Source organism: Anguilla rostrata, chromosome 6, assembly GCF_018555375.3.
Source record: "Anguilla rostrata isolate EN2019 chromosome 6, ASM1855537v3, whole genome shotgun sequence".
Lineage (NCBI taxonomy): Eukaryota > Metazoa > Chordata > Actinopteri > Anguilliformes > Anguillidae > Anguilla > Anguilla rostrata.
In genome coordinates, this window is record NC_057938.1 from 18,228,844 (window position 1) to 18,255,171 (window position 26,328).

Sequence of the window (26,328 nt, forward strand, 5' to 3'; positions counted from 1 at the left end):
AAAAGGAGCCCCCAGGACCGATTCTGAGAGCCACTGTCTTAAATGCCTAGCTTGTTGGTCTCTTAAATGCTAAAAACATGTTCCTTTCTAAATGCCAAGATGGTTAATTTCGTTAAATTCTGTGTGTGTGATTTCATCGTGTGTTGTATGTTATTCAGCAAATCAACCTTGAAACTCTTAATTCGCTTAGTGAAACTGACAAGGTGTTTATCCCAAAATCGGGATTATAGTAGCTTTGTCACATGCGTGAAGCATGGCCCAGGTAGACATTTATGGAATGTATACGATTGACAAGCCGTCAAACACGTCTGAAAATTTGAATGTTTGCCGGTTAAGGTTAGCTAGCTAGTCAAATGGCTTGGTAGCCGACGTTGCGAACTGTTTTAGCATAGGCTACTGGACTACCAAATAGCAAGCTGATTACGCTTCCTGCCAACTAATTATTTGGTTAAGTAGGCTAAATGAAATAGTAAAAATGACTCGGCTACCGAAAAACTTAAGAGGAGGATTATTTTATGATCGTCTAGTGCAGCTGTAAATAGCACACGCCATAATGAAATCACTACGAAATGGGATGCCTGCATTTTCTGACTTCACACAGGTGGACCGTGGCCGGAGCCGCAATGTCAAGGCCAAGATGCGCCACCGCCCACCCCAGTGACCATAGACTGTAGCCCCTACTGTAGCTTAGTCATCTGCAGTAATCAGGAAGTGACGCAAGCTGTACCTCATTGGTCCAGAACAAATATTGGCACTGTGCCCAAATGACGCAATAAATCATGCAACCGACCCATGGACAGTCATAAGACGAATAAAATACACCTATTATGACTTTGTTCTTGTGAGAAAAAAATATTGACTTTGTATTTTGATCGCATTTGTACCGTAAACTTACATGGAAACCGGATATGAAAACACCTATACTGGAGCCATCCGTAGTGGCGCTAGTGAGCAACCAGGAAATGAGCTTCCAAAACGAAGTCTGGTTTTGCCCGCTTGGAATAGACATATTTTTAGGGCTGTACAAAATAGTTCGATGTGTTGAAGCTTAGTGCATAACATTGACATTCAAATTCTAAATCAACATTCAAATGTTGCGCTTTCGAAATTTAACATTTAACTTTAACTGACTTCTCAACCATGCGGTAGAGTTGACTTTGACAGTGAAAAAACCTATGAAAAAAAAAATCTGCCCAGCATCCTGATTGGTGTGGGGCTCCAACCCCCCTTAAGCAATTTGCATAGAGTATCTTTTTTCAACATAACTATGTGGAGCAGCAGTTCCTGAACTTTCCCCACTCGGAGGCAGCACCACAAATCACTCCCCAAAGATTAGGGCATAAAGCAGGAATTTGGCAGGTAAGGGATAAATCATGATGTTTTTCAGATAGAAGAGACCTTAAAGAATAGGAATATGATATTAAATATCAAAAATGTTAAAAATCCATTGTGCCAGAATTTTACAAAAACATGCTCAACCGTGCGGTTGATATGTCAGTAAAGAGTGGAAATGACCATGAGGCAGGGCAGATGTTAGCATAGTAGTTAGTGTGGTAGGAAGATGTTTGAGTGGAAAAAGTGAACAAATACAATGAAATTATATTATATTACTAAAACACAATATTATCCTATTACATTATACACTGCCTGGCCAAAAAAAAAGGTTGCAGTTTGGATTTTTTTGGACAGTGCCCACTGTACAAGCCTCTGGAGGCAGTGTTATGATCTGGGGTTGCTTCAGTTGGTCAGGTCTAGGCTCAGCAATGTTATGCGACAATAAAATTAAGTCAGCTGAGGACCTGAATGTACTGAATGACCAGGTTATCCCACCAATGGATTTTTTCTTCCCTGACGGCACGGGCATATTCCAGGACAACAATGCCAAGATTCATCGCACTCATATTGTGAAAGAGTTGTTCTGGGAGGATGAGGAATCATTTTCACACATGAATTGGCCACCACAGGGTCCTGACCTTAACCTCATTAAAAATCTTCGAGATGTGCTGGAGAAGACTTTACGGAGTGGTTTGACTCTCCCATTGTCAATGCAAGATAATGCAATTCTGGACAGAGATAAATATGACGTTGCATAAGGTTGTCGAAACAATGCCACAGCGAATGTGCATGCACATATATGTTATGGGAAAACATGTAGTGCAGTGTATTGTTTCATTCTTAGTGATGGACACCAAATTTTTCTATGGCAGAGGAAAGGGTAGCAAAGCTGTGGTCCCCAGAGGAGTCAGACATAGAGGACAGTGATGAGGACTTGGATGATCCTGACTATGTGCCAAGGCACACAGGTTACACAGTTGAAGAGTTACCAATCCCTGAGCTTATTGAGCCTGATACACGCCCAGCCTGTGGCCCACAGTGAGGGCGATGCAAACTCTGCCCAAAGGGGGTGCCGCGATGGAAGTGTGCAGAGTGCGGAGTCTTCCTGTGTCCAAACAGCACACAGCAGTGCTTTGTCACGTATCATCTCAAATGAAAGCTGAAAATGAGGTGAATAAGAGATTCCAAATCTGATCAGTTGAAAAAAATATGTTCAGGACTAAGCATGAACTGCAATGGGTGTTTTTTAAAGTTTTTTAAGTTTTGTTCATGAGTTTATACTTAAAATAAAATGACGATGTATGAAACGGTGCCTGATTATAAAGCAGAAATGCCACACAATGGAGTATCTCTACATGTATACAGATGTTTGTTCCAAATCGTAGTTAATGATATGTTCGATATGAAATATGTAATCAAAATGAAATCAGTGATACCTGGAATGAATGTTTTTTTACATACATATTTAAACAGTTTTGTTCATAGAAACAAAATAGTTTAAACTTATAAAATGACAATCAAACAGTGTCTAATTTCAGGATGTATTTGGGATGGGGAAAATGCATAGTTGTATTTTCCCCATCCCTGGAACATAATTCAGGTCTGAAGGGGTTCGTCTGAATTAATTTGTCTCAAATGTAATAATGTCCTATCTATATTTCACAACCTTTTTTGTAGATACGACACAATGCGTGTCCAACCAGACCAGGCTAATAATCCTGGAAATATGTGTAGCTAACAATTTAAAATGCTTGTAACCTATAGGCTATATACAGTAGGTGTCACATGGACTGACTATGACAAAAGAGGTTTAACGTGTTGGTACCTTACCTTATGTTTTTACAGTTACAAACAATGACCACTCAATGTCGAGCTTTCAAAACGTCAAGGAGGATTCATGCTGAAGTTATGCTTCTTTATATAATAGGTAATCTGCATTTTATTCCTATGCTTTGAATACAATTCAGTGAATAATAAATTATAGACTTGTAAGAATAAATGTTTATGCGTGAGAAGTTCAGTCTGAACTGAGGCTTGAGACCGAATTCAATTAAATGACTCACTCGGGGGAAGAGTGATTATGACAGATTTTAAAAAATATATTATTATTATTATTTTTTTAGAAATGCATTGAAAGATAAACAAATGTTTAGCATGAAGGACTGGTTGTTTTTCTAACAAGAACTTCTCCATGAAGTACAGAATCATAAAAAAACAAGTATTTATAATTTATAAATTCTGTAATTTTGATTGACACATGATTAAATATATTGCAAAATCACTCTCAGTTGCATAGACTGAAGACATTTCCTTCTTTCATTGTTACTTTAGCAACTAAGTTTCCCTGAACCTTGCATGAAATGCCCTACATGAAATAAACATGGAGCCACCTTATTAACTGCATTAGCATGAAGTTAATTATTTTCAAAAGCCAATTAAATGCCATTGTGAATCCAATGTTTTTTGGTGCAGTTGTTTTAAAGTCCCAAATTTAAAGTCAGTCAGGAATCCCTCTCTCATAAACTACTGTAATGCAAACAACATCCATCTTCTACAGTGGTAACCCCAATTTTGTACATTATAATGTGATAACTCTCCATGATACAATGTAAATAATCCCTATCTCTATTGCAGTGTAAATAATCCCCATCTCCTTTACAGTGTAAATAATCCTCATCTCTATTACAGTCTGAATAATTTCCCTCTCTATTGCAGTATCAATAATCCCCATCTCTATTGCAGTGTAAATAATCCTCATCTCCATTACAGTGTGAATAATACTCATTGCAGTGTGAATAATCCCTGTCTCTATTACAGTGTGAATAATCCCCATCTCTATTGCAGTGTGCCAGTATGGGTGCAGTGAGTGGGTGGCAGATACAGCGAATGGCTCCAACATCACGGTGAAAGTGGGGGAGAGCATCATGTTTCCTTTCTCAGCTGAGGGCAACCAAAGCTACACGGCTGACCTACTTTTTAATACATTTACAATCGTTACATGGTATCCTCAACCATTCATTCATGTACGAGAACAATATAAGGGAAGGGTCAGCTTTGGCAATGACTCGATATGGCTGAACAAATTAAGCCTATCAGATTCTGGCCTTTATCAAGTTAAAATTGAGTATACATCTGGAGATTTTAAGCCACTGGAGCACACATACTTTCACCTGCAGGTTTTTGGTAAGTTGCCAGAAAGCAGATTTCACGTTATCTAGAGGTTTTTGTAACTGTAACTAACCATAGTTTGTTTTTAATTTTGTGCAGTGTTTTATTGAATTATTATAGGGAATGCATAATTTTAGTCAGGGATGACAAGATAGTTTAGGGACTGATTACATTGGCTGGCCTTACAACTGGAATGTCAATAATGAAAGTTAGTCAAATTTTAAACCTAACCAGACTGTTAATACTTCCACAAAATAAGTTTCTGGTATTCAGTGTACACACTAATTCTTTACATTAACAAATTACAAAAGATGCAATCACGTGATAATTTCAAATGGCCTGAACCTTTTAGTGAATGTTTAATGCTTGCTTTGTGTTCAATATGAGCATGTAGCCAAGTAAAATTTTTGATTATTTCTCCTGTAGAGCCCGTCTCTAAACCCAACATCACAGCTGAGTGCCTGGGGAGTAATGTCAGTCTGAGCTGCTTCAGCAGTCAGGGGACTGAAGTGGCTTACAGCTGGGAAACTCTGCCCCCTTGTAATGACAGCTGTGTGCACCTGGGCCAAGCGATAGACCTCCAGTTACACTCCCTCTCTCCATCCACAACCTACGCTTGTACAGCCCATAACCCTGTCAGCAGAGGCACCAGCGATTCTGTGGATCTGGAAATGTGCTTCCGATCAAAAGGTGAACCCATAATGCTGTATTAGAAAGAGACAGAAAATCTTACAAGTAATTAAATATATTAGTCACACATTGTCATACAGCAGGGACATGTTGTACTTGCTGTGGCAGTGGCAACTGTGCTCATCTGCCAAATGATGGACGTGCTCCACCTTGTTCTGCATAGCATCACTATGGGGGGTTTTGAAGCGTGTTTTTCATTAATGATTGAGAAAGTGCAGGAATCCCAGGTGATTGTAATCTACAGCAATGACCAGGTGAAATTTTAGCTAAATATCAATGGCATTTTCCAATAGGACAAATTGTTTTTGCAGTAAACATTGAGTAGAAATTGTGAAGAATTTGTAACTGTATAGGCATTCTCTTTAAGTTCTTAAACAGGTATAACCCAAATGTATTCAAAATGTAAAAAAATGTAATGAAAAAATAACCCATACGCTTCTTGAAAAGATGATAAATGAAACAATGTTTATGTGAATATGTCAGTTTGTAATATGTTTTTCAGTTAGATGGGTTCCAGCCTTGTGTGCCACATCAGCATTCTTTGTCTTCGGAGCACTAATACTGCTGTACAAGAGGAAAAAGCACAAACAGTATAAAAGTGAAACAATTTAAGGTAATGATCCACACCCTCTGGCATGGCAAGACATGCTATAATTTTATACTGTTATTTGAAATAACTAGGGCAAGAAATGACACTAATTCATTAAATGCTTATTTTTTGTAGTGGAAGTTGATGAGCCGGTCATGGAAGAGGAGCCACCATCCGCAGTGCCTTCCATTGATCCCGTATATGTCAGCAGGCTTTGTTCAAGTTATCTCAGGGGCAACTGAGGGGACCTCTGCATAGACTGAATATTCAAGCGTTATATAGACAGGAAAAAGGAAAGCCAATGGGGAATGTGAAGCCCTGTTGAAATTAAACTATAACAACAAACCTTATATTAAGGAATAGAAATCTAACATTCTAGCAGGTTCTTGCCAATGATACATTAAAGAGGTAATCCGGCTCATTGGTGAGAAGTCGGGCATGAGCTTTCTATCTGTGGTGCATCTCTTATTGAAATGACTCCAAGATAAATCATTGCTGGCTACTGAAACGAAGGTAGCTGAATTCTATTATCATTTTATTTTACCTCCTGCGATTGTTTCATTCATCTTTGCATTTCAACCATGTAAATCACTCTGGATAAAAATTTCTGCTTAATCAGAGCGATATTGTAATGTATATTGATGCTGCATAGGTATGGGGCATGCTGCCCCACCAAGGCATAACTTGCCGTCTAATATGTGCCATCCAAATCTGTAAATATACTGTGCCATTTTGTTTACGAAAGCATTTATGCATAAAAGTACTGTTAAATTACTGACCTAATAATTTCATATTTTATTTAAGTGAAAAAACCTATGAAAAAAAAAATCTGCCCAGCATCCTGATTGGTGTGGGGCTCCAACCCCCCTTAAGCAATTTGCATAGAGTATCTTTTTTCAACATAACTATGTGGAGCAGCAGTTCCTGAACTTTCCCCACTCGGAGGCAGCACCACAAATCACTCCCCAAAGATTAGGGCATAAAGCAGGAATTTGGCAGGTAAGGGATAAATCATGATGTTTTTCAGATAGAAGAGACCTTAAAGAATAGGAATATGATATTAAATATCAAAAATGTTAAAAATCCATTGTGCCAGAATTTTACAAAAACATGCTCAACCGTGCGGTTGATATGTCAGTAAAGAGTGGAAATGACCATGAGGCAGGGCAGATGTTAGCATAGTAGTTAGTGTGGTAGGAAGATGTTTGAGTGGAAAAGTGAACAAATACAATGAAATTATATTATATTACTAAAACACAATATTATCCTATTACATTATACACTGCCTGGCCAAAAAAAAAGGTTGCAGTTTGGATTTTTTTGGACAGTGCCCACTGTACAAGCCTCTGGAGGCAGTGTTATGATCTGGGGTTGCTTCAGTTGGTCAGGTCTAGGCTCAGCAATGTTATGCGACAATAAAATTAAGTCAGCTGAGGACCTGAATGTACTGAATGACCAGGTTATCCCACCAATGGATTTTTTCTTCCCTGACGGCACGGGCATATTCCAGGACAACAATGCCAAGATTCATCGCACTCATATTGTGAAAGAGTTGTTCTGGGAGGATGAGGAATCATTTTCACACATGAATTGGCCACCACAGGGTCCTGACCTTAACCTCATTAAAAATCTTCGAGATGTGCTGGAGAAGACTTTACGGAGTGGTTTGACTCTCCCATTGTCAATGCAAGATAATGCAATTCTGGACAGAGATAAATATGACGTTGCATAAGGTTGTCGAAACAATGCCACAGCGAATGTGCATGCACATATATGTTATGGGAAAACATGTAGTGCAGTGTATTGTTTCATTCTTAGTGATGGACACCAAATTTTTCTATGGCAGAGGAAAGGGTAGCAAAGCTGTGGTCCCCAGAGGAGTCAGACATAGAGGACAGTGATGAGGACTTGGATGATCCTGACTATGTGCCAAGGCACACAGGTTACACAGTTGAAGAGTTACCAATCCCTGAGCTTATTGAGCCTGATACACGCCCAGCCTGTGGCCCACAGTGAGGGCGATGCAAACTCTGCCCAAAGGGGGTGCCGCGATGGAAGTGTGCAGAGTGCGGAGTCTTCCTGTGTCCAAACAGCACACAGCAGTGCTTTGTCACGTATCATCTCAAATGAAAGCTGAAAATGAGGTGAATAAGAGATTCCAAATCTGATCAGTTGAAAAAAATATGTTCAGGACTAAGCATGAACTGCAATGGGTGTTTTTTAAAGTTTTTTAAGTTTTGTTCATGAGTTTATACTTAAAATAAAATGACGATGTATGAAACGGTGCCTGATTATAAAGCAGAAATGCCACACAATGGAGTATCTCTACATGTATACAGATGTTTGTTCCAAATCGTAGTTAATGATATGTTCGATATGAAATATGTAATCAAAATGAAATCAGTGATACCTGGAATGAATGTTTTTTTACATACATATTTAAACAGTTTTGTTCATAGAAACAAAATAGTTTAAACTTATAAAATGACAATCAAACAGTGTCTAATTTCAGGATGTATTTGGGATGGGGAAAATGCATAGTTGTATTTTCCCCATCCCTGGAACATAATTCAGGTCTGAAGGGGTTAATTTGTCTCAAATGTAATGTCCTATCTATATTTCACAACCTTTTTTGTAGATACGACACAATGCGTGTCCAACCAATCCTGGAAATATGTGTAGCTAACAATTTAAAATGCTTGTAACCTATAGGCTATATACAGTAGGTGTCACATGGACTGACTATGACAAAAGAGGTTTAACGTGTTGGTACCTTACCTTATGTTTTTACAGTTACAAACAATGACCACTCAATGTCGAGCTTTCAAAACGTCAAGGAGGATTCATGCTGAAGTTATGCTTCTTTATATAATAGGTAATCTGCATTTTATTCCTATGCTTTGAATACAATTCAGTGAATAATAAATTATAGACTTGTAAGAATAAATGTTTATGCGTGAGAAGTTCAGTCTGAACTGAGGCTTGAGACCGAATTCAATTAAATGACTCACTCGGGGGAAGAGTGATTATGACAGATTTTAAAAAATATATTATTATTATTATTTTTTTAGAAATGCATTGAAAGATAAACAAATGTTTAGCATGAAGGACTGGTTGTTTTTCTAACAAGAACTTCTCCATGAAGTACAGAATCATAAAAAAACAAGTATTTATAATTTATAAATTCTGTAATTTTGATTGACACATGATTAAATATATTGCAAAATCACTCTCAGTTGCATAGACTGAAGACATTTCCTTCTTTCATTGTTACTTTAGCAACTAAGTTTCCCTGAACCTTGCATGAAATGCCCTACATGAAATAAACATGGAGCCACCTTATTAACTGCATTAGCATGAAGTTAATTATTTTCAAAAGCCAATTAAATGCCATTGTGAATCCAATGTTTTTTGGTGCAGTTGTTTTAAAGTCCCAAATTTAAAGTCAGTCAGGAATCCCTCTCTCATAAACTACTGTAATGCAAACAACATCCATCTTCTACAGTGGTAACCCCAATTTTGTACATTATAATGTGATAACTCTCCATGATACAATGTAAATAATCCCTATCTCTATTGCAGTGTAAATAATCCCCATCTCCTTTACAGTGTAAATAATCCTCATCTCTATTACAGTCTGAATAATTTCCCTCTCTATTGCAGTATCAATAATCCCCATCTCTATTGCAGTGTAAATAATCCTCATCTCCATTACAGTGTGAATAATACTCATTGCAGTGTGAATAATCCCTGTCTCTATTACAGTGTGAATAATCCCCATCTCTATTGCAGTGTGCCAGTATGGGTGCAGTGAGTGGGTGGCAGATACAGCGAATGGCTCCAACATCACGGTGAAAGTGGGGGAGAGCATCATGTTTCCTTTCTCAGCTGAGGGCAACCAAAGCTACACGGCTGACCTACTTTTTAATACATTTACAATCGTTACATGGTATCCTCAACCATTCATTCATGTACGAGAACAATATAAGGGAAGGGTCAGCTTTGGCAATGACTCGATATGGCTGAACAAATTAAGCCTATCAGATTCTGGCCTTTATCAAGTTAAAATTGAGTATACATCTGGAGATTTTAAGCCACTGGAGCACACATACTTTCACCTGCAGGTTTTTGGTAAGTTGCCAGAAAGCAGATTTCACGTTATCTAGAGGTTTTTGTAACTGTAACTAACCATAGTTTGTTTTTAATTTTGTGCAGTGTTTTATTGAATTATTATAGGGAATGCATAATTTTAGTCAGGGATGACAAGAATAGTTTAGGGACTGATTACATTGGCTGGCCTTACAACTGGAATGTCAATAATGAAAGTTAGTCAAATTTTAAACCTAACCAGACTGTTAATACTTCCACAAAATAAGTTTCTGGTATTCAGTGTACACACTAATTCTTTACATTAACAAATTACAAAAGATGCAATCACGTGATAATTTCAAATGGCCTGAACCTTTTAGTGAATGTTTAATGCTTGCTTTGTGTTCAATATGAGCATGTAGCCAAGTAAAATTTTTGATTATTTCTCCTGTAGAGCCCGTCTCTAAACCCAACATCACAGCTGAGTGCCTGGGGAGTAATGTCAGTCTGAGCTGCTTCAGCAGTCAGGGGACTGAAGTGGCTTACAGCTGGGAAACTCTGCCCCTTGTAATGACAGCTGTGTGCACCTGGGCCAAGCGATAGACCTCCAGTTACACTCCCTCTCTCCATCCACAACCTACGCTTGTACAGCCCATAACCCTGTCAGCAGAGGCACCAGCGATTCTGTGGATCTGGAAATGTGCTTCCGATCAAAAGGTGAACCCATAATGCTGTATTAGAAAGAGACAGAAAATCTTACAAGTAATTAAATATATTAGTCACACATTGTCATACAGCAGGGACATGTTGTACTTGCTGTGGCAGTGGCAACTGTGCTCATCTGCCAAATGATGGACGTGCTCCACCTTGTTCTGCATAGCATCACTATGGGGGTTTTGAAGCGTGTTTTTCATTAATGATTGAGAAAGTGCAGGAATCCCAGGTGATTGTAATCTACAGCAATGACCAGGTGAAATTTTAGCTAAATATCAATGGCATTTTCCAATAGGACAAATTGTTTTTGCAGTAAACATTGAGTAGAAATTGTGAAGAATTTGTAACTGTATAGGCATTCTCTTTAAGTTCTTAAACAGGTATAACCCAAATGTATTCAAAATGTAAAAAAATGTAATGAAAAAATAACCCATACGCTTCTTGAAAAGATGATAAATGAAACAATGTTTATGTGAATATGTCAGTTTGTAATATGTTTTTCAGTTAGATGGGTTCCAGCCTTGTGTGCCACATCAGCATTCTTTGTCTTCGGAGCACTAATACTGCTGTACAAGAGGAAAAAGCACAAACAGTATAAAAGTGAAACAATTTAAGGTAATGATCCACACCCTCTGGCATGGCAAGACATGCTATAATTTTATACTGTTATTTGAAATAACTAGGGCAAGAAATGACACTAATTCATTAAATGCTTATTTTTTGTAGTGGAAGTTGATGAGCCGGTCATGGAAGAGGAGCCACCATCCGCAGTGCCTTCCATTGATCCCGTATATGTCAGCAGGCTTTGTTCAAGTTATCTCAGGGGCAACTGAGGGGACCTCTGCATAGACTGAATATTCAAGCGTTATATAGACAGGAAAAAGGAAAGCCAATGGGGAATGTGAAGCCCTGTTGAAATTAAACTATAACAACAAACCTTATATTAAGGAATAGAAATCTAACATTCTAGCAGGTTCTTGCCAATGATACATTAAAGAGGTAATCCGGCTCATTGGTGAGAAGTCGGGCATGAGCTTTCTATCTGTGGTGCATCTCTTATTGAAATGACTCCAAGATAAATCATTGCTGGCTACTGAAACGAAGGTAGCTGAATTCTATTATCATTTTATTTTACCTCCTGCGATTGTTTCATTCATCTTTGCATTTCAACCATGTAAATCACTCTGGATAAAAATTTCTGCTTAATCAGAGCGATATTGTAATGTATATTGATGCTGCATAGGTATGGGGCATGCTGCCCCACCAAGGCATAACTTGCCGTCTAATATGTGCCATCCAAATCTGTAAATATACTGTGCCATTTTGTTTACGAAAGCATTTATGCATAAAAGTACTGTTAAATTACTGACCTAATAATTTCATATTTTATTTAAGTATTTTTAAGACAAAATTTTTATACAGCATGAAACATAGTTGTGGACAAAATCATATTGGTTACAGCTGCCTCTGTATCAGCGCTGAATACTGGCTGAGCACTGAGTTTTGTAATAAAGTGACTTTTTAAATACATTGCCATTGTGTGAAATCTTCTACACCCTGATTCAGTCCAATTCCCCCCCACACCTTGTTTCTTCCCTCCATTGTCTGATCCCCCCCCCCCCTTCCTCCCCCTCCCCCCTTTCCTCTGAGGTGTATTCATTTAAGGAAATGACCGTTTGGCCCTCTGCATCCTGTTATGGGCGGGAGCTGGCGGTTTGCATCCTGTTATGCGCGGGAGCGGGCGGTTTGTACAAAATATATATTCTAATTTAATTACGGAAAACAATCAATCAATACAAAATAATACCGTACATTTATTCGGTATTTAAAGTACATCCCTGGGATTGGACCAGGTGCGACATAAGGGTATAAGTATTGACATTCCCTGTTATTTGTTGGTTCTTTGTTTATCTGTACTTGGGTAACAGACCCACTAGTTCCTTTGCTACATTAAACTACCTATTTTGAGTTGCATGTTCAGTCTTGAGGAAGTGGAACTCAGCGGCTGTGTCCAAAACCGCAAACTTCCATGCTCCACACTACCGTGCTCCGGAATATGCACTCCAGGCAATACTTGAAACTACGCACTCCGAACCACATTTCTTTAGGTTTGAGTTTATTTTAGTCTCTTAAAGATGCCCTGCCCACATGTGCTTACGTCGTGAAAATTGTCTCTCACAAAGAATAGACTGTCTACCAGGCAGCGATGGGTTTAACAGAGTTGCAGTTTTTATTCAGCTAAAGAGAGCAAACCTAGAAAACACTCAAAGTGGTGCTACAGACGAGAAAAATGGATTATCACAATTCCACATATTCATTCTTACGAAAAACAACCGAAACAACCCACAATTAATGGTTAATAGGTATACTTAAGCAGGGCTTGAAAACTGATTTTTTTTTTTATCCGTTCGCTCCAAGCAGAATCTGATTTTTTCCCAAGGTTGGCAGGTTTGCATTGTTTACGAAAGCATTTACACTTTGAAGTACTATTTAAGAACTGACAACAACTGAAAGATGTGTAATTTAGCTTGAAAATCTATGCATATTTTTTAAAATTTAGTGATGTTCATTTGGAAATTTTTTATTTTATTAAAGTATTTTTAAAACAATTTTTTTATATGGCATGAATATTTTTAACATATATTTTAACAATATATGTAAATATTAAAAATTGGCACATGAAATATATTTTGTTTAAATATATTTCCATACATTTTCTGAGTATTATAATGATTGTGAAGACAATCTGTATAGAGGGTATGCACATGACGTCACAGCAAGTGGAAGTCACTGTGGTTACACCCACTGAGTGGCCGAAAGACTACTGAGTTGCAGCGTTAGCGTTCAGCTTGAATGCCGTGAAAACACAACTAAAATGGGAAAGAGCTGTTGTGCGATTGACTGTACAAATAGATTCAACAAGAAATCGGAGCTATCTTTTTACAGACTGCCAAAAGCTAAAGAAAAGAGAAGTAAATGGATCGCTGCAATTCGCAGAAACAACTGGAATCCAGGCACCGAAACGTGGATTTGCGGTTGTCATTTTGTGTCAGGAATGTTGGATTTTTGGGTAAAATCATACCTTAAGTTATGTAGGCTACTGTATTGACTACTCATCAATTAAATATTCAGCATCTGTCAGTTATATTCTGTGTAACTGTAAAGTTTTTGTCAGCATTAAAAAACATAGCTCAGGAGGTAAGACTGATTGTCTGGCAGTCGGAGGGTTGCCGGTACAAACCCCGCCCTGGGCATGTCGAAGTGTCCTTGAGCAAGACACCTAACCCCTAAACCCTAACTGCTCTGGCGAATGAGAGGCATCAATTGTAAAGCGCTTTGAATAAAAGCGCTATATAAATGCAGTCCATTTACCATTCACATTAAAAAACATCCATGATGATGAGCCTTATGTTCTACAAACAAAGGGGGGATGGTTAGATAGTGTTAGCTAGCCAAGCATATAAATTATGCCGCCACATACATTCCTTTTAGTGTACATTTCATAGCTAGGAGTGTAGGCTAATTGTATACCTTTGCATATTTTTGTCCATATATTTCTTAACCAAAATGTACTGTGACATAAATTTATGAATACATTCTTGTCCAGCAACCTGTGCCCCTTGGTAGCTCAAAAGTCTGTGATTCTTGAAGAATGGTGACACCCACCTCAAAACGGCCAAAATTGGTGCCTTTATGCAGCACCACTGGCTCAGAGGACACGTTAACTGCACGGAGGGGGATACGGTTGACATGAGGAGTAGTTGACTCTGGCTACTAGTAAATCATACCTATCGGTCAGGGCGTCAACTGGCTCAAACATACCCGTACTGGGCCCCTCACAGACACCTTCAATTTTTCCCTCTAATATAACTTCAGATCGGGCAGGCAAAATTACATCATCCGCAAGGGTGACTCGGCATACATGGTCCTCACTTAAGACGCACGCTAGGGGGCGCTCTTTCCCCAGAAGCTTACACTGCTATTGGCAACATCAACAACAGCCTGATACCTAATGAGGAAATCTGTTCCCAGAATAGCTTCTTGGAAAGGGGAATCTAACACAAGGAAGTTACAGGCTAAGGTTAGATGGCGAACCTCACAAAAAGTGCTCCAGATGCCCAATACCTCCAATGTTCTGCCATTAGCTGCCCTCGCACTTCCTTTATAAGGGGGTCAATTTACCTCAATACACTGCCATTGGGATGGCAGGTATGCCATCCCGCCAAGTTACGCTATAGATCTACTGAGTATGGAGACTTGGGTGCCTATGTCCACCAAAAACTTACATGATTGGCCAGACACACTTCTCTCTAGATATAACCCTGAACCACACCTCTGAATAGTTTCACACACCTTGGGCCCTAGTACGTCATGGGTGGGCATTTGGCCCATTACTGCCACCTGCTGGCATTTCCCTGCACATAGCGACAGTCTCTGCGCAAGTGACGGTTACAACCACACTCCCAACCAGAGACTGTAAAAAATAAGCTCCCAACAAAGCTCTACTCAGCACGTCAGAGGTGGGTCTCCCCCAACCCCTACTGGGTGGGGGGAAATTAGACATGGTATCCCTCCGTCTGTTTGGCCTATTGGCCGTGGCCCGCAATTCACACACTTCTTGTTGCAATTTATGCAGCTCTGCTTGCATACTCGGCACAGTGGCATTAGCTTCGTCTGAAAACATATTTAAAACAGCCACAGTTTCTTTCTTTTCCGCCCGTAAAGATGCATATGTAGGCAAATGCCTGTAATGTAATGTAATATGTAGGCTACTGCAGGCCTCGGGAGCTAGTCCCCAGTATACTTCCCTAGCTTTACCAACAAATAGTAATGCCGTCATTTTAAGCTTTCTGCCGTCACTCCACCCATTAAAGTTACAATCTCGAAGATTTCAGTTTCGTTCTCTTTGGCGGTATCAACGGCGAGAAGCGGTAATTGCAGGTGTGTTTTTGGACCTCACTTCCCATAGATCCAACCGGATCCAAGCAGTGTCGCCTGTGTGACGTCAGTCAGTTGGCACCTGGGCCACGCCAACTATTGCACTTATTTACTGAATAAAAAATGGTTGTTATGCAAGTAACGTTATGTACATACTCATTCATTGTCTAACATTAGGCTAACTTAAGCTGTCTTTACACTTCCGAGCCGGGTTAAAATGCTGTAGCAGACCTGGGGTAGAATTAGCGATGATCAATTTCCACTAACGTTCTTTATCCACCTTTTGCTCAGTATGAACATCTTTACACTGCAGAGAAAAATTCGCTGTGGCTCGTGCAATTATGTATCTTGTGCATCATCATCGTGAATGATTGTTGTGTGATATTTTTGAAACAACTGCCTTTTTTGCTAGCTAAACTGTTCGAGAATAAAGCTGAGCTGGGTGTTAAATTGGCAATCAGAATAAGAAGAATAAAACAAAAACAAAGGAGATTTAATCAAAAAATGGCATCAAGGCTGAAGGAACATATGAGGAAGCGTAATAAAATAATAACAACGCTAATCCATACTGCCGTATTCTTTTATTTAGTTTTCTCCGGCTTTACATCTTTACACAGAAATCAGACCCGGCTCTGCTCCACCTATACCCCGACTTATATATTGATTAACTTGATGGCAATGTAAATAACGGTAACGTTAAAGCCAGTTAAGATCAATGATTCGCAACGAGACGAAACGGTTTTAGAATGTTGCAGAGAAAACTGCAGCCGTGTGAACTGGTTAGTTGCAGAGCCTCTGAAGCCGTTGTCTAGGGTCTCAAAAGACCCACCTTGTCAAATCGCCAAGTGCAGTTTTAGAAGGTTTACAATCAGACGTCTTGGAATTTTGCAAGTTGCGTCCAGTCTCCTTGCGAATCATTGGCCTTTAGTTAGCTACATTGCAACGCTACAAGGTAGCATTGCATTCGAGAGACGGTTTGCGAAGTCGGTACCAGTCGGTAGCGTTAGCTAGCGTTTTTTCTAATTGTTAGCTGACATTAGATTGTGTTAATTACATTAGCTAGCTAGCTAACGCAACGTTAACTGATATGAGAGGTGGATACTGTGCGCAACCTTGTCTAAACTAATGTTGCCTTTATTGACATGGTCCGGTAGCTAGCGTTAGCTGTGCAAATAGGTATGTAATTTAGTAACGTTACATTGTCGTCAAATGTAATACGAAATCTACATCAACAAATAATATGACCTCTCATGTTACACAAAAACGTATTACGGTTCCATAACCCCCCGACCTTTTCAACGCTAGCAGACACCGGAAAAAACCGTACGCTGCTCACACACAAGTGACTGGAAGAGCAAGCCTATTGCGTTAGCTCCGCCTACCCTCTCTGGCGGACCAACCACTATGTGCCGCTTGTGATTTTTTCCCGGGAATGTAAATGGTAAATGGACTGCATTTATATAGCGCTTTTATCCAAAGACACCCAGTTCTTTAATCATGAATTATCATGACAATCATGGAAATTTCACGAGGGAAAAGACACAACAGCAGCAAGCTCTTCAGAAAGGTTAGACTTTATTTGCACAGGTGCACAAAGCCGGATCAATTCAGCCGAATTGAACCTCGATTGTCAGTTTTGCATACATTTTATACACAAATGTACCCCACAACTCCCCTTAACACATTTCTAAAAAATACCAGCCATCTGGTCTTCTTGGCACCACAATGATTTTAATTTCCTGCTCTTGGGTCGACCTGACCTTCTTGGCACCACAGTGATTTTCTGTTCTTAGGTGATATCGTCATTGTGGAAAGTCACCCCAACTTTCCCTTAGAAAAATATCAGTCTTTACTCTGTAATTTTCCATTATGCATACAAGTCACAGCCTTCTGTAATTTTCCATTGTATTCAGGTTACATAGGAGTCACTGTAAAATACTAGTCTTCTAGCACTTCTATTTGGCAATAATTTTCTGCTGAGTAAGTATGGTTTTTTTAAGCCTTCTGTGTTTGCTTTTTTTCTACAGTGGATACTGTGGTTTCTTGCGTTTCCATAAGCTTAGCTGCAACTACTGATATAGGTTTATTGGATTACATATTCATTATATTAGTATATAGGTATACATGTGATATATTTTTATCATGCAGCATCAAGAGTTTGGAGGAAACAGTCTGATCAACATTGATGGGAATACCTTAACTTTAACATGTGACGTCATCTCAATCATGGGGAGTCTCAAAATTTTCCTACAATAGTAAAAGGTCTCAAAAGTTTGTCATATGTAGCTAGGCCTATCTATGACCGAACATGCCTTGATCTACCTCTGACTTGGGTTGGATGAAATACAATTATAGTAGGATTTTAAATTAATCCCGCTCCGATCTTTCTATTTAAACCAATAGTTTTATCGACAAAAGTATCATTTCATATTAGAATTTCTCCCCAAAACGAATAGTCTGAAAATGGGGGGACACAACACAAAAAACAGATTTGTAAATTGGTAAAACATAGCCCTATGCATGAAAATATCATGAAAAGCTGATTGTCTGTACTTTTGTCTCCTATTCTTCTGATCTCAAATCCAAATGCCTGAAGTACATCGCAAAAGTAATAGATTTCGCTCTACCTTTGACATAGTTTGGAGGGCATTGTTTGTACATTGTCTGTCTTTTATGGTAAAATGTAAAAATCACTGATGCTTCGTTTAACATCATTTATAACGGTGTGCAACAAAAAACAACTTTTTGTGATGTCATAGTTTAATATGTGTTATTCAAAAGTTAAGGACAAACCACACTGGGGTTAGGTTGAACCGCTAATTCTTCAAACAAAAACACATTATACTGTTGCAGTATGAGTGATGAGCTAGACAATGCATAAAGTATCCACAAGCTGGTATGATGCCTGAAGGAAACTGGGTTTTTATTGATTCTTATACAGTGGCCTCCATAATACGTGGAGGCAAGACAAATGATTGGTTTGACACTTCATCATGCTCTGTAAATGAAAGTAGTCATGTTTGGTGTTTTGTCACATATCCTTTGCATGCAATGACTGATTGAAGTGTGCAATCCATGGACATCACAAGGTGCTGAGTATCTAAAAAAAAAGAAAAAGAATTGTACCCAACAACTTCCTAGCATTTTAGGCACTGTTATCTCTGCAAACTGCATGTTCTTTGCTTCATTCATAATATGGAGTTTAATTAATTTGTTAGCAACACTGGGGAATAATTTAGTTTAAAAGCGAAGATGGCTATGTAGGGCAGCTGACTAGTTGGTTGTGTTAGCCCAAGTATTGTATTAGCCATGGCAATTTGCATTGCATTAGGGAATTCAGTATTTTCAGTTGCGCATGTATGCTTTTATATGCATCTTGTCCAATCCACAAACGAGTGCACTTGATTTCATTTTTAGTCTCCATAACTTTATACATATACCATTTGTGTAGCCATTAAAGTTTACTGCTTGTGTACATTGTCTATTTGGTGGGTCAGTGAAAACAGTAAGCCACTTCATCAAGTGTTTGTGGAATGGATGATGAAAATACTGGTGAAGACCAAATATATCCAAATGGTAAATTGTACTTTTTTGTTAACCAGTGCGATAACTATTTCCAGCTGCAGCCAATTTCATGTGCATATGACAGAAGCCAGTGTTCTTACAATGCAAAAATTGTTCTTAGAAATATAAAAATATAAAATGCGCTCTAATCTAATCTGCCTGGATGATTTCGAGCAACACCGTAAACAAGTAACTACATTTTCAAATGAACAGGAATAGCAACCACATGTGCAAACAAACTCTGCCAGTAACATTTCTGGTACTCTAATAGGTCAGCATATTTATATGGCATAGCCCCTGCACTGAATGAATAACTGTACTGTAAATGTATGTCATCGGAGTGGTGAATACTAGGAATAAAAAATACAGTTTATTAAGAGAAGGAAATACTATTCTCCTAAGAATCACTAAGGACATGTGGGAGATTTACATTCGTTTTTTTTGTTTGTTTTTCTTTTCTGGGTTTCGCACAGAAATACCTGCAATTAATTCGGACACACAGTCCTTATTAACATTTGTACCCTTTGACCTATAAACACATAGAAACATGAATGTTAAGATTTTATAGAGAAATCATTTTGTTTCCTTCCTTCAAATATTAAAACAATGGAAAGTAATACAATGTTTGAATACTGAAGTACTGTAGATTCTACAGTACTACAGTATTCAAAACATTCAAACGTATTACTTACTTTCAACTTTTTTTTACAGTGTAGAACATTTAATGTTAATGCTGTTGTTTCAGAAAGTAATCTTGGTACTAACCTCATGACTGCTTCGTGGCTTCAGTTGAACTAACCAGAACATGTTTACGGATAAACAGTGTAGGTGGAGCAGTGCTGTGTGGTATGCGGGGGAGTGCTGTGCCCGTTTCTGCTTTTGTCTGAGATCCACAACACAATGTTGTACTTTTTTTGTTGAAATTAAACAACCCTTTTCATTTCTTCTTGTTTAAAACTAGTCTCTTGAGGTACAATAGATATTTTTCTGTTTGAGAATTAAATGCTGTTTGAGAATTGGCTATTTACAAATACTTATATGCAGGTATCTTGAAAGATTAACAGGATACTTTAAACATTGTATGTTCTGTAAAATTTCTAAATCTGTCCTAAGAAGTAAACATATTCAATACTTTGTAAAGGAAAACAAAGAAAGGTACACACTCTTCTGAACTTCAACATTTTGAGCAAAAAAGTCAGGATATTGAAACTATACCGTTTTGGGAATCGCTGTGTGGGTTGAAATATTGGTCTTTGCTATTTTCAATAAACCACATTTGCACATTTCACATTTCTCCCCAAATTAAATTATCTTTTTTCTTAGATTGCAATGCTCCAAAGAAAGACTGGCTTGCAGTTTTGCTAGTGGTAGTTAGAAGGAAGGTCAATACAATAATTAAAAACTAATACGTGCAGATCAATTCTACAGACCTGAGACAGGAAGAGAGCTTAAGTTATCAGAGATGGCATTTTAGCACACCTCCACCAGAAGTATAAATAAATTTATAATGGTAGAGTGTGTTCTTAAAGCATAAAAACCAGAGTATTAGTTGTTTTTCCATATGCTGCTAATTTAAAACAAAGAGCACTTATACCCACTAATCTAACAAAGATCTGACCATCTTTCAGACCTCACTCAAGGTAAAGGTTACATATACAGTATGTGGTGCAATTTGCGGTCTTGTTTTTTGTTACATGTAAACATTCTGCACCTGTGCATACCAGCTATCGTATCATCAGTATGTTTGTCTCTCCCCAAAACCCACAGGCTTCTAAAATTAATCTGTGCATGAGTGGTCTGCTAATTTTCTGCCTGAATCTAGCAGGTATAGAAACAGCCAGCTACCGACCAACAACCCTAAGCAAGGGTATCACTATATTCCTATACCCGTGACATTTTCTGCTTTAACTGCTCAATGTAAAGTCACTCCTTTGAATTCTTTACCATTACATTCTTATACCCATTTGTACCATTACAATACCGTAAGTAATCCAATAACATGTGCAATGATGTTATATTTACAGGGAAAATTTGCCTAAAACTATAACTTTACCTTAAATAACTATGTATACTTTTCCTGTGCTTAAGCTTCATATGTAACTCCATTAGATGTATTTTGCCAGGTAGTGGCTAAGTTGAAATATAATATGCATTACTGTTCTTGTAATAGTTTGTAGGTAACAACTGCAGTGTTGGCTTCTATTAATGTTGTTTCACATCATGTGAAAGTAAGGCTGGACCCGGCTGTGGTTTTTTTAATTCAATGTAAGTAGAGCAATTAACATTCTGCCCATAAGGCAAGTTGTTGTCATACACTAAAGGAATTCAGGGAAATGGTTAAATGGATTATGACTGAGAAAAACAGAATTATAATGAGGAAAAGAGGAAAAAACAGCTCCCTCCCCCCTCCACACACATACACATACACACACAAACACATGCACAGCACCACTGATCATACAATGATATGGGTTTGTGTGTGTGTTCGTCTCCACAGGCCTTCAATTCTGTTGCACAGGTTTTCAATCACTACTGAACCCACAAATTCTTCAGTTATATTCTAGTCTCAGGTATGAGTGACCACAGAATGTTCCATCTGACATGAAAGGTCACCCACACCCAGACTATTCTTATTTGCAACTAAACCAAGACAAGAAAAACATGCATAGGGACTGTAAGAACAAAACAAAAACCATGTTGGTTAAAATGTAAAAATAAAAAAAAAATCTATTACAAAACTCAGAGGCAGCTTTAACCAATATCAATTTGTCCACAATTATGTTTCATGCCGTATAAAAAAATCATTTAAAAAATACTTTAATAAAATAAAAAATTACCAAATGAACATCACTAAATTAAAAAATATGCATAGATGTTCAAGCTAAATTACACATCTTTCAGTTGTTGGCAGTTGTTAAACAGTACTTCAAAGTGTAAATGCCTTCGTAAACAATGTATTAAAAGTCACTTTATTAAAAAACTCAGTGCTCAGCCAGTATTCAGTGCTGATACAGAAGCAGCTTTAACCATTATCATTTTATCCACATCTATGTTTCATGCTGTATAAAAAATTAGTTTTAAAAATACTTTAATAAAATAAGAAAATACCAAATGAACACCATAAAATTGACAAATATTTTCATTTTTTTAAATCTAAATGACACATATTTCAGTTGTCAGTAATTTAACAGTACTTTTATGCATAAATGCTTTCGTAAACAAAATGGCACAGTATATTTACAGATTTGGATGAAACATATTAGACGGCAAGTTATGCCTTGGTGGGGCAGCATGCTCCATACCTATGCAGCACCGATATACATTACAATATCGCTCTTTCATTAAGCAGAAATTTTTATCCAGAGTGATTTACATGGCTGAAATGCAAAGATGAATGAAACAATCGCAGGAGGTAAAATAAAATGAAAATAGCTTCCTTCGTTTCAGTTGCCAGCAATGATTTATCTTGGAGTCATTTAAATAAGAGATACACAGATAGAAAGCTATAGCCTGACTTCTCACCAATGATCACCTCTTTAAGGTATCATTGGCAAGAACCTGCTAGAATGTTAGATTTCTATTCCTTGATTTAAGGTTTGTTGTTATAGTTTAATTTCAACAGTTCTTCACATTCCCCATTGGCTTTCCTTTTTCCTGTCTATATAACGCTTGAATATTTAGTCTATGCAGAGGTCCTGACAGTTGCTACTGAGATAACTTCAACAAAGCCTGCTTACATATACTGGATCAATGGAAGGCACTGCGGATGGTGGCTCCTCTTCCATGACCGGCTCATCAACTTCCACTACAAAAAATAAGCATTTAATAAATTAGTGTCATTTCCTTCCTAGTTATTTCAGACAACAGTGGAAAACTGATTCCACATAGCATGTCTTGCTGTTCCAGAGGGTGTGGATCATTACCGTGAATTGTTTCACTTTGGTACTGTTGGTGCTGTCTCCTCTTGTACAGCAGCAGTATTAGTACTCCGAAGACGAGGAATGCTGATGTGGCACACAAGGCTGGAACCCATGTAACTGCAAAACATATTACAAAGTGACATATTCACACAAACATTGTTTCATTTAGCATCTTTTCAGGAAGCTTATGGGTCATTTTTTCATTACATTTTTTACATTTTGAATATATTTGGCTTATACCTGTTTAAGAACTTGGAGAGAATGCCTATTCAGTTCCAGATTCTTCAGAATTGCTACTCATTGTTTACTGAAAATACTATTTGTTCTGTTGGGAGAGTGTCATTGATATTTAGCTAAAATTTCACCTGGTAATTGCTGCAGATTACAATCACCTGGTATTCCTGCACTTTTTAAGCAATTTCTCATAAATGAAAAACATGCTACAAAACTCCCACAGTGATGCTATGCAGAAGCAGGTGGAGCACTTCCACCATTTGGCAAATGCACACTCAGCTGCCACTGCCACAGTACAAAGGACAAAATTTCCCTACTGTATGACAATTTGCGACTAATATATTTAATTACTTCTAAGATTTCCTGTCTCTTTGTAATACCACATTATGGGTTCACCTTTTGATCGTTGCGGGAAGCAGATTTCCAGATCAACAGAATCGCTGGTGGCTCTGCTGACAGGGTTATGGGCTGTACACATGCATGTTGTGGATGGAGAGAGGGAGTGGAGGTGGAGGTCTATCGCTTGGCCCAGGTGCACACAGCTGTCATTACCACAAGGGGGCACAGTTTCCCAGCTGTAAGTCACTTCAGTCCCCTGACTGCTGAAGCAGCGCAAACTGACATTACTCCCCAGGCATTCAGCTGTGATGTTGGGTTTAGAGACGGGCTCTACAGGAGAAGTAATCAAAAATTTTACTTGGCTACATGCGCATATGGCACACAAAACAAGCATTGAACATTCACTAAGAGGTTCAGGCCATCTGAAATTATCACTTGATTGCAACTTTTGTGATTTGTTAATGTCAAGAGTTATTGTGTACCCCAAATACCAGAAACTTATTTTGTGGAAGTATTAACAGTCTGGTTAGGTTTAAAATTTGACCAACTTTCATTATTGACATTCCCAGAACTGCCAACCTGCACGCATTTTGTGTACCAACCACGCAATTCTTGGTCAAAATACGCAGGTACGAAATGCCAACTGAAACTACGCAACAAAAAAAATCTAATTTAATTACGGAAAACAATCAATCAATACAAAATAATACCGTACATTTATTCGGTATTTAAAGTACATCCCTCGGATTGGACCAGATTGTGCTTATGGTTCTGTAACCCCTCCCCGACCCAATGAGAAGTGGGAGAGTAATAATCAAGCACAAAAATGTGACCGTAATGTTAACATATAAAACGTTAAACCATGTTCGGTAACTTCACTTGATGATGCATTTCAAGAGGTATATCCTAATGAGATAAATTTGTGTATATAGTTAGCCGTAGTAGTAGCTCGCATACGATTCAGCCTCGTTACGAGACGGCTACGGTGTGAATAACTGATGGAATTATTTAGCTGCAGTAACTGAAACGCCACAGAGACTCCCTGTTCTAACATTCTTCCGCACCATGCATTTTGTATATTGTGCATTTATGATTTTGACATTAGCCACCAAGGAGCTTCATGTAATAATTTAGCTAAACCTCTAGTTACAAAGGCCTACATTCCTAGATAATTTTTCAATTGAATACTTTTTTTCATTAGCCCTATATGATATGTGCTTATAGCCTATAAGCTGATTAAATTATTTAATTATTAAATAAAAATGGAAATCATTGGAAACTTGGTTTTATTCATAACTGACAGTGTTGTACATCGCAACATAAGTATTTTTTTACAACATAAATTTCTATAAATACTTGAAAATGAAAACATGTTACAATATACAATATAAATGATTTCCATTTTTATTAAATAATGAAATGCAATTCACTTATCAGTTTGTCAGTTATCAGTTTGTATAAGCACACGTCATATAATGAAATATTAATCATGAAAAAAATGGGTTTAAGCAGGTTTACTCAAACTTTTGACTTGCAAGTATATCATAATATGGCCCAGTGCAGTGCAAGTGATATTTTAGAATCAGGTCAAATTTTACAATTTCGCCTGATCACTTCTACAATCAAAACTAGAATTATGAAGAAAGGCTTGTGTGTGTGTGTGTGTGTGTGTGTCTCTTGCAGACTGTCGTGTGCAAAGCGAAGTGGTGAACTAAGCATTACACTATTAACATTGTGGTACTCAAAATATTTTCCCAAGGTTGGCAGGTCTGCATTCCAAGTGTAAGGCCAGCCAGTGTAATCAGTCCCTAACTATTCTTGTCATCCCTGACTAAAATTATCCATTCCCTATAATAATTTAATAAAACACTGCCCAAAATTAAAAACAAACTATGGTTAGGTACAGGTACAAAAACCTCTAGATAATGAGAAATCTTCTTTCTGGCAACTTACCAAAAACCTGCAGGTGAAAGTATGTGTACTCCGGTGGCTTAAAACTTGATGTATACTCAATTTTAACTTGATAAAGGCCAGAATCTGATAGGCTTAATTTGTTCAGCCATATCGAGTGATTGCCAATGCTGACCCTTCCCTGATATTTTTCTCGGACATGAATGAATGGTTGAGGATACCATGTAACGATTTTAAATGTATTATTAAAAAGCAGGTCAGCGGTGTAGCTTTGGTTGCCCTCAACTGAGAAAGGAAACGTGATGCTCTCCCCCACTTTCACCGTGATGTTGGAGCCAGTCGCTGTCTCTGCCACCCCCTCACTGCACCCATACTGGCACACTGCAATAGAGATGGGGATTATTCACGCTACAATAGAGATGGGGATTATTCACGCTACAATAGAGATGGGAATTATTCATGTTGTAATCGAGAGGGGGATTATCTACATTGTATCATGATGAGTTATTGCATTATAATGCACAAAGTTTGGGGTTACCACTGTAGAAGATGGACATTGTTTGCATTACAGTAGTTTATGAGAGAGAGATTCCTAACTGATTTGAAATTCCTTTGGGACCTTAAAACAACTGCAAGCACCAGAAAACATTGGATTCACAAAGGCATTTCATTTGCTTTTGAAAATAATTAACTTCACGCTAATGCAGTTAATAAGGCGGCCCCATGCTCATTTCATGTAGGGAATTTCATAAAAGGTTCAGGGAAACTTTTGCTAAATTAACAATGAAATAAGAAGAAGTTTTCAGTATATGCAACTGAGAATGATTTTGCAATACA

General features: G+C 38.0%; 3 protein-coding genes and 1 long non-coding RNA gene across 31 annotated transcripts in view; 2 read left to right on the forward strand and 2 right to left on the reverse strand.

Moving 5' to 3' along the window:
* LOC135256728 (SLAM family member 9-like) overlaps positions 1–26,328 on the reverse strand; it is a 66,724-nt gene that overhangs the window by 39,505 nt on the left and 891 nt on the right. The window contains exons 3-4 of the mRNA XM_064338820.1: positions 25,534–25,872; positions 23,638–23,910 (exon numbers count right to left, since the gene is read on the reverse strand). Coding sequence (XP_064194890.1) covers positions 23,638–23,910; positions 25,534–25,872 — 612 coding nt within the window. The remainder of the gene's footprint in view (positions 1–23,637; positions 23,911–25,533; positions 25,873–26,328) is intronic.
* The window catches only part of LOC135256724 (T-lymphocyte surface antigen Ly-9-like), a 110,246-nt gene that overhangs the window by 20,814 nt on the left and 63,104 nt on the right, over positions 1–26,328 (forward strand). For 3 of the 25 annotated variants that reach the window (XM_064338796.1, XM_064338792.1, XM_064338795.1), the window contains exons 1-2: positions 7,018–7,926; positions 8,576–8,657. The exons of 8 other annotated variants lie outside the window; for them this stretch is intronic. In XM_064338796.1, coding sequence (XP_064194866.1) covers positions 7,804–7,926; positions 8,576–8,657 — 205 coding nt within the window. In that variant the 5' untranslated portion in view covers positions 7,018–7,803. Of the gene's footprint in view, positions 1–6,706; positions 6,782–7,015; positions 7,927–8,575; positions 8,658–8,845; positions 9,290–9,574; positions 9,914–10,325; positions 10,589–11,089; positions 11,201–11,311; positions 12,116–26,328 lie in introns of those variants that run through there. 14 more of the 25 variants (XM_064338800.1, XM_064338799.1, XM_064338791.1 and 11 more) reach the window with 11 other exon arrangements.
* LOC135256727 (T-lymphocyte surface antigen Ly-9-like) lies at positions 1,275–6,576 on the forward strand. 4 transcript variants are annotated; one of them, XR_010330504.1, is made up of 6 exons: positions 1,275–1,359; positions 3,181–3,262; positions 4,180–4,518; positions 4,930–5,193; positions 5,696–5,806; positions 5,918–6,576. XR_010330504.1 is itself a non-coding variant. In XM_064338818.1 (6 exons), the coding sequence occupies exons 1-5, from the start codon at positions 2,383–2,385 to the stop codon at positions 5,803–5,805; spliced, it is 918 nt and encodes a 305-aa protein (XP_064194888.1). In that variant the 5' UTR covers positions 1,369–2,382; the 3' UTR covers position 5,806; positions 5,918–6,576. The 4 variants fall into 4 exon arrangements, 2 of the variants coding, with proteins under 2 accessions (XP_064194888.1, XP_064194889.1); XM_064338818.1 differs by lacking the exon at positions 1,275–1,359 and adding an exon at positions 1,369–2,505; XR_010330505.1 differs by lacking the exon at positions 1,275–1,359 and adding an exon at positions 2,899–2,972.
* LOC135256739 (uncharacterized) lies at positions 17,080–23,559 on the reverse strand. The gene is made up of 4 exons (XR_010330511.1): positions 23,248–23,559; positions 23,011–23,124; positions 19,853–22,892; positions 17,080–18,623 (listed from the first exon to the last, which is right to left on the reverse strand). It is a non-coding gene; the product is annotated as an uncharacterized LOC135256739 (long non-coding RNA).

What these genes read in the sequence shown, in the direction of transcription:
- LOC135256727 (XM_064338818.1), top strand. Translation starts at nt 2,383, where the DNA reads ATGCAAACTCTGCCCAAAGGGGGTGCCGCGATGGAAGTGTGCAGAGTG. An exon ending in AAATGAAAGCTGAAAATGAG is followed by an intron (nt 2,506 to 3,180) that starts GTGAATAAGAGA and finishes ATGTTTTTACAG; the next exon opens with TTACAAACAATGACCACTCA. An exon ending in CTTTCACCTGCAGGTTTTTG is followed by an intron (nt 4,519 to 4,929) that starts GTAAGTTGCCAG and finishes TTTCTCCTGTAG; the next exon opens with AGCCCGTCTCTAAACCCAAC.